This window comes from Natator depressus, chromosome 3, assembly GCF_965152275.1.
Source record: "Natator depressus isolate rNatDep1 chromosome 3, rNatDep2.hap1, whole genome shotgun sequence".
NCBI lineage: Eukaryota > Metazoa > Chordata > Testudines > Cheloniidae > Natator > Natator depressus.
In genome coordinates this window covers 64,796,936-64,804,684 of record NC_134236.1, presented here as the reverse complement: position 1 = coordinate 64,804,684, position 7,749 = coordinate 64,796,936, and the positions used below count along the sequence as shown (strand labels likewise).

The following is a 7,749-nucleotide window of genomic DNA, read 5'->3' as shown; positions in this document are numbered from 1 at the left end:
GTTAATAGGCTTCCCCGCCGCTGTTCTGTGGAAGCGGCTGGGCCTGAAGCCTTGGGGCGGCCCGGAGTGCAATCAGCATGGCAGCCAAGGAGGGCTTGTGCGCGTGGCTCTGGTCTCCTCGGCAAAGGGCTTACAGACTAAGGGGATTCCCCAACTCTGCAAGGAGCTCTCCTTCCCGCGGGAGGGGCCCCCGAAACTGTGGCAGGGCGGGGGAACAGCCCCTGTCCCCGGCCATCACTGTCTGTAGCGTTCGCTAGGATAATTTTCCACGGGCCACCCCCTCTCCTCGCCTCCTCTGAAGCCTTAAAGCAGAGCCGCCGGGAGGCAGAAACCCCTTCGGCTTGCATGAAGCAGCCGCGCTGTGCGCGCTCTCTCCCGTCTGCTCCCCCGGTGCTAATACCGTAAGGGCGACGAAGCGACCCGGGGGCTGAGCGGCTGCAAACAGCCAGCCCTTCTGTGCGTGGGTATCCCTACCCGCGCGGCAGCCCGGGAGCGCACAGAGCTCATTCACACGGAGCTGGCACCGCCCCTCCTACCCACGCTCACCCCATTGGCTCCTAGCCCTGAGGGGCCGAGGGGAAGGAGAAGCCGTCGCCGGCGGTGATTGGCGGGGCCCTTCGCACAGCCCAGCCCTTCGGAATCGCCCAGCAGCTGTTGCTGGAACGTCCGGACCTGTGACGTTCTGTCCCGTCCAGCTCCCTCTGGTCCAGCGGCTGCTCGCCTCGCCCATCCCCCAGGAACGTGCCAGCCACAGCTGCCGCCATGCGCCAGTCAGCCCGTGCCCACGCCCCTTTACATGTGTCCGATTGATCTGTTTGAGGAACTGCGTAGCAGGAGCCCCTAGTTATAGCCACATTGGGCAGCTCACAGGTGAAGCTGTTGCGTGGACTTCGGTGACACACACGGAAGATAATACTAGAGATAAAAGAGTGAGTTTCCTTTTTACCGTCTTGTTTATACATCTACCCACTGCAAACTCAGGGCGCATCTCCAGCCATTTTAAAGCATCGCAAATATTTAAAGCAGCCTACCAGACATTTTAATTGAAGAAAAGATTAGCCTCGCGGCAGTGCAAACGAAGGAAGAAGTTTTTACATTGTAGCATGTACCTACTGCCTGTCTGCACTCATATGCCTTCTTCTATGCTGCGTGATCCGCGTGTTATTCTGCTCTGCTTGTATAATGTTTGTATCTATATTGTTAAATCCTTCTCAGAGATAAAACTGGATATACCTGGATCATGCCGATATTTGGCCCCAAGTCTCCTACTGCGCGGGTGGGGGAGAGCAGGGGGAAGACGGCAGTTCATGCACCACCGAGCATGAGCGCTGCAAAAATCCGGATTCAGCAGCAAGAGCCTGATGGATCCAATCAGTTTTTGGCCCTAAACCCTCAAGTTCTGTTGCGTCCATACAAAACAAGTTTTTCAGCTCTTACTGCAGCAAAAAATACTGGGCCCTAACATAGCGCGTGAGTGCCGCTAAAACCCAGAACCCAACGCACCCGTATGCATCCCTGCTCAGTGGTACCGCAAAGACAGCACCTGGAGCCTGCTGGATCCTAGCATTTCGGTTTTGATTTTTTTTTTTAAGCCCCGAAGTTGTACTATCAGAATAGACGACACATATTTCTCATCATACTTAACCAGAAAAATACACGCTCAGACTCATCCTGGTACAGGAACAATGCAAAACACATATACGGCACCTGAGTCTTATCAGATCAAGCAAAATGTGGACCACAAACCTATATTGTACTGATCTCATTATTTGTGTTTTTAGCTGATCAACTCTTGACCGAGATTTTCAAAGCAGTCCATGGAACTGAGGCACATATCTTCTATTATCACATTTTAATGTGTGTAAATCTCCTGGACTTCCTAACACTCAGTGCATTGGATACATTAGCTAGATTGGACAGATTTATCTGAGGTAAAAGAATGTCTCCCTTTGCTGTTTATCTAAAAGGTGAAAAAATGGATGAATGGAGAGTGGATTTTTCATGTAGGAAGGTGCATCAGCTTTTCCATTTTTTCACCTTTTAGATAAATAGCAAAGGGAGATATTCTTTTACCTCAGATAAATCTGTCCAATCTAGCTAATGTATCCAATGCACTGAGTGTTAGGAAGTCCAGGAGATTTACACACATTAAAATGTGATAATAGACGATATGTGTCTCAGTTCCATGGACTGCTTTGAAAATCTCGGTCAAGAGTTGATCAGCTAAAAACACAAATAATGAAATCATCACCATCTGACCGACCAGTCCACTGCTATATTTCAGTGTCATGGCATACATTTTGGCTCTGTTTAGAATGATGATGTGTAATCTGGTTTCACCGAACAGCAAGGAATCCAGTAAAATGATGTCTAAACTTGATGTCTCCTAGAAAAGGGATGGGGGAGGAGAGGGGGATAAGAGGCTGCTGGATCCACGTACATATGTGGGTGCTCCACGGTCCCCACTTGCCGGTGCAGTAGAAGTAGCTACAGAGGGGATTTGGGAAGGAAGGGCCAAAAACTGGTTGGATTCTGTAGGCTCCGTGTGCCAGCTTTGGCATTTTGTGGCGCTCCTCTACAGGGATACCCCGAGGTCTAGAATTTTTTTGGTGAAGTAGGAGCAGCTCCACATAGTATCTGTTTAGGCATTCGCATTTGGGGATTAGGAGGCAAACTTTGACTGGATCCAGCTGCCATATGCGGGTAGTACAGCATTTCTGGTGTGGAATGCCTAAGGGTCCGAATTTTGCTTTGGTGGGGGACCAATGGCTGGATAGGGGATTCTTCTGCTCGTTCCGCGCTACAGTTTTGGGGGCAGTGGCAGGATCTGAGTAGCTCCAGCTTTGCTCAACCCCCCCCTTCCCTCCACCCCTGGTCCGAGGTAGGGCTTGGGGCGAAGGGCGGTTCTGGAACGACGGCCGGCTCCGCGGCGAGTGCCGAGAACAGCTGTTTATGCATATGAGGTGGGCGTGGCGGGGGAGCCTCGCCAAGGGCTGCAGCGGGCTGTCCATGCAAATGAAGGGGGCGTGGGGAGCGTGTAACTCGGAGCCCCGGAAGAGCGGAGAAACCCCATATAAAAACTACTGGGGACATTTCCCGGGCAGAACTACGAAAGCTCCAGAGACAGCAGCACCCGGGGCGGGCGGGCACAGCAGCTCCGCGCAGCGCAGCACCCGGCGCCGAGCAAGCCAGCGGGCGAGGAGGAGCAGAAAGCGGGGCCGATAGCGGCTCCCGGGTCGGGCAGGCGCTCTCCGGCCGGGCAGAGGCGCAGCGCCACGGTGCTGTCTCCAGAAGGCAACTCTCCCCAGGTGCTAAAGATCGGAGCGATCTCTTCCTTTGGGCGGGGTGGGGTGCGTGTGTGTGTCAGTGCGAGTGGGATCCCCGGGGGTCTGCATCTATAAATGCCGTGTCTGCGGGTGGGAGCCGGGGGGCCGCAGCTAGCTCGGCTGTTAGGCGCCGGTGAGCGCTAAAGCCCCGCTGTGATGCAGTAGCGGAGGGGGTCTAACTGGGCATGTCAAACCCCGCGCTCACTGCTTGCTTTCCTGTTCCGTTAAGAGCGAAGCAAGGCGGCATCTCGCAAAAGGGACCAACCAGGCTCCCGAGAGGAAACGGCTGCGGACCATGGCTGACGATGAAAACGCCCGCAGCCCCAGCTGCAGCGGTACTGGGCATTGCACGGGCACTTGCGGCGAGAACCCTCATTGCAACGTGCTGAGCTGGGAACAAGTGCGGCGCTTGGATCGCATCCTGAGCGAGACCATCCCCATCCACGGCCGGGGCAACTTCCCCACGCTGGAGATGCAGCCCCGGCAGATCGTGAAGGTGGTGCGGAGCCGCCTGGAGGAGAAGTGCATTGGGGTCCGAGACGTGCGACTCAACGGCTCGGCAGCCAGCCACATCCTGCACCAAGACAGTGGCCTGGGCTACAAGGACTTGGACCTCATCTTCTGCGCAGACCTCAAAGGGGAAGCCGAGTTTCAGACTGTGAAGGACGTGGTCTTGGACTGCCTTTTGGATTTCTTACCTGACGGAGTTAACAAGGAGAAGATCACCCCGCTTACCCTCAAGGTAAACCTGCACTTGTCCAGACACACAGCCAAGGGAAGGAGCACTTTATAACAGTGGAGCTGGGGGGAGGCAAGGGTGTCATGAAATTGACGCCTACAACATGTTTTTAAAAGTGACTCCTCTCTCCTTTTAAACCCCAGCTGAACCAAAGAGAGTTTGACTTGCAGCTAAGCGATAACGACAATACATACTGAGCTAATGAGGAGGAGGAGCCAGGCAGGATTAGTGAACTTTTTTCCTCCTTTTGTCATTATGGTTATTGGGTTACGTTTACTTAGAAAGTTGGAGTTTACAGAGCCTCATTTTAAGAGTTACTCAGAGGGACGGAAGCATAGTTTAAAAGTATCTTAAGCTCATTGAACATTTATATGTATCTGCAGGGAAAATACTCTTTGCAGTGAGCACTTTTCCCAGATGGATGGAGAAGCTGTACATTTTCTTGTTTTAAACAGAAATTCTTGTCTTAAACAGGATTCACTTTCTGAGTTTATTATAGTTTATGCTAAATAGCATATACCTATTTTGTCTGTTTTGGGGGGCATTTTTAAAATTTGGGAGTGTTTTGGGGGAGCTGTGCCGAAAGTACAAGCTTTGATTAGTTTGAAAATGTAGAAAATATATTTTCGTGGTGCCTATAGAAATGCTTTTTTATTATATTTTAATGGTGATCTTTCAGATCCCCAGGAATGATTGTATGTGTGAGACAGAAAGAGAGTGTGTGTGCATATATACTATGTGTGCAATCAATTTTGTAACGTGTCTCTCTCTCTCTCTATATATATATATATATAATGGTTAGAAGTGCTTAAAAAAAACATGGTTGCAAAAGTTGTTCCTGACATAGCACAATCCCATAAGGAACACCACTCCCATCACCCCTTGCAACTACTGTGGTGCCACGACCTATGTTAAATATGTCTCCTTCAGTTTTTATCCAGAATCCTTAAAATACTTCGCAAAAAGCGGGCACAGGGTGGAGGTGGGAGAATATGCAAATGAAGTCTGTGAAGGGGAATTGCTTGTACTGGTTTCTTCATCTGTTCATTTTGTCTTTCAAATTATAGGAAGCTTATGTGCAGAAAATGGTAAAAGTGTGCAATGATTCAGACCGGTGGAGTCTCATCTCCTTGTCCAACAACAGTGGCAAAAACGTGGAGCTGAAGTTTGTGGATTCTCTGAGGAGGCAGTTTGAGTTCAGTGTAGACTCTTTTCAAATCAAATTAGACTCCCTTCTGCTTTTTTATGAATGCTCAGAGAATCCCATGACTGAAACTTTTCACCCGACCATCATTGGTGAGAGTGTCTATGGGGATTTTCAAGAAGCCTTTGATCACCTCTGCAACAAGATAATTGCCACCAGAAACCCAGAAGAAATCAGAGGAGGTGGCCTTCTTAAGTACTGCAACCTTTTGGTAAGGGGCTTTAGGGCTGCCTCAGAATCTGAGATTAAGTCCCTTCAGAGATACATGTGTTCCAGGTTTTTCATTGACTTCTCAGACATTGGAGAACAGCAAAGAAAGTTGGAGTCTTACTTGCAGAACCACTTTGTGGGATTAGAGGACCGCAAGTATGACTATCTCATGACCCTTCATGGTGTGGTGAATGAGAGCACAGTGTGCCTGATGGGACATGAGAGGAGACAGACTCTAAATCTTATCACCATGCTGGCCATCCGTGTCCTTGCTGAGCAAAATATCATCCCCAATGTGGCCAATGTCACCTGCTATTACCAACCAGCCCCATATGTAGCAGATGCCAACTTTAGCAATTACTATATTGCCCAGGTTCAGCCGGTATTCACATGCCAGCAGCACACATACTCGACTTGGTTGCCCTGCAATTAAGGACAGTTTTAATACACCTGGTGGGGAGAACATTTTCTAACAAGCAGAAAGGGGTGATATGCTCCTTAAAATGGGGTGTTTTGTGCAATGATGATCTGCTCTAGCTATCAAGTTTGGTAAAGCTTGTGGTTCTTCTTATAAATTGTGTGAGCATGATCTAGAAAAGAAGCAGAAATAATTGGATTCTACCCCAGAGCACAAGAGACCTGTCATTAAAAGCAAATAGCTTCCCCTGAAATAAACAAGGGAGGAATGCTTGATGACAATATGGGTGGCAATACCTGCTCCCATAGCTTTGGCATAGAGAAGGTTGGAAAGCCTTTTTTTAGAATGGGATCTGCAAAAGGGAGAATATGAAAAAAAAAATACAAAAAACAAAACAATTTGCTTACATATATTCAGGAGTTAAAAGTAGAGGCATGAAGCAGAGATAAGTTGAAATAAAATGTATATTGGAATTACTGCCTTTGGGACTTGCAACAAGTGCTGTCTATGGAATGATCGTGTAGAATGTATAGCTTGCTTGAATAGAATGCTTTAACAGAAACAGCTTGCTCCAAATGAACAGTAGGAGATTGGTAGAGTTATCATAAAACCAGAAAAAACACATGACGATACAGTCCATTCTTTACAGCTGCAGGCATGCTTCACATTTTAAAAATGTGAAAATGCAAGAAAAACAGCTGTAGCAAACAAAATATGCTCAAGGACCAAAGATTTCACAAATAAGTTATCCAAGTAAAGGAGATACAGTAGACTATAAAAATAATTTACTATATTTGTACACACCAATGTTAATCAAAAGTGCCTGATGCTTTCCGAAAATTTGAAGTGAGAAAAATATAGTTTTGTGGTTTTTACCGTGCATTTTGTTTTATCAGGGACACAAGAAGACAAACAAAACAAACAAACAAAAAACCAAGCTTGTGAATCAGTGGTGGAGAAAATGCCCTATTTTTTCCTTGGCAAATACTTGTATAAAGTTAATATTGTCAGTGTGATGTTATCATAGGTACGTGTGTGTGTGTGTGTATGTTTGTGTGTGCGCATGTGTGTGTATATATAAATATACACACACGCGCGCACACACAATGTATATATTAAATGTGGTCTCGGAAAATGTAGCAATTAGGGAATGTTTAAATAAAGTACTGTGTGTTTTCCAGTTTGCAACAGGATGTCATAGGACAGTGAGCACCTTGCCGTGAATTTATAACCCACACCTGAGAATTTGCAGTAAATGAACCAGTCAGGATTAATGTGGGATACAAATAATGTCTTTGGTTGCAAGAACAAAGATTACAGTAATTCAGTGAGTTGCCTGTGAGCCATAATAATTCCACAAATGGATAAACATTTGATTAGCTGATGCCTTTTTTCACATTTTGTACTGTAATACCATTTTGACATTTAACCCACTAACTTTGTGACTGCATACCTCCATGATGTATAATTCAGTGGAACGTGGATCAAAGATAGGTTATTTAAACCCCCTGACAGCTAAAGAATATTGTATTAGTTGGTCATTTGAACACTAATTGTTAATATTTAAATAAATATTTTAATAGAATGCATTATGCATTCCAGGACCACTAGAATTTAGTAAATGTGAAATGAATCCTTTTTAAGAGTGTTGCACGGTTGCTTAAAATTATATTTTATATATATATATTATATATATATTTTTATGCAAATATTAAACATCTTTGATCTGGTTGTCACACTGCATTTACAAGTTTAGTACTGTACTTTATTTAAATGGAATCACTTTACATTGGAACTATAACTATTCACTTTCATTTCCTCGCCCAAGAGACCAGTGGGAGGCGGGAGGGAG

General features: G+C 46.7%; 1 protein-coding gene across 2 annotated transcripts; it reads left to right on the top strand.

Moving 5' to 3' along the window:
• The first annotated feature begins 756 nt into the window (after positions 1 to 756).
• TENT5A (terminal nucleotidyltransferase 5A) lies at positions 757 to 7,500 on the top strand. Of its 2 annotated transcripts, none has more exons than XM_074946859.1 (3): positions 757 to 929; positions 3,556 to 4,068; positions 5,133 to 7,500. In XM_074946859.1, exons 2-3 carry the CDS (start codon positions 3,622 to 3,624, stop codon positions 5,910 to 5,912), a joined length of 1,227 nt encoding a protein of 408 aa, XP_074802960.1. In that variant the 5' UTR covers positions 757 to 929; positions 3,556 to 3,621; the 3' UTR covers positions 5,913 to 7,500. The 2 variants fall into 2 exon arrangements, with proteins under 2 accessions (XP_074802960.1, XP_074802959.1); XM_074946858.1 differs by lacking the exon at positions 757 to 929 and adding an exon at positions 3,109 to 3,308.
• The last annotated feature ends 249 nt before the right edge of the window (positions 7,501 to 7,749 follow it).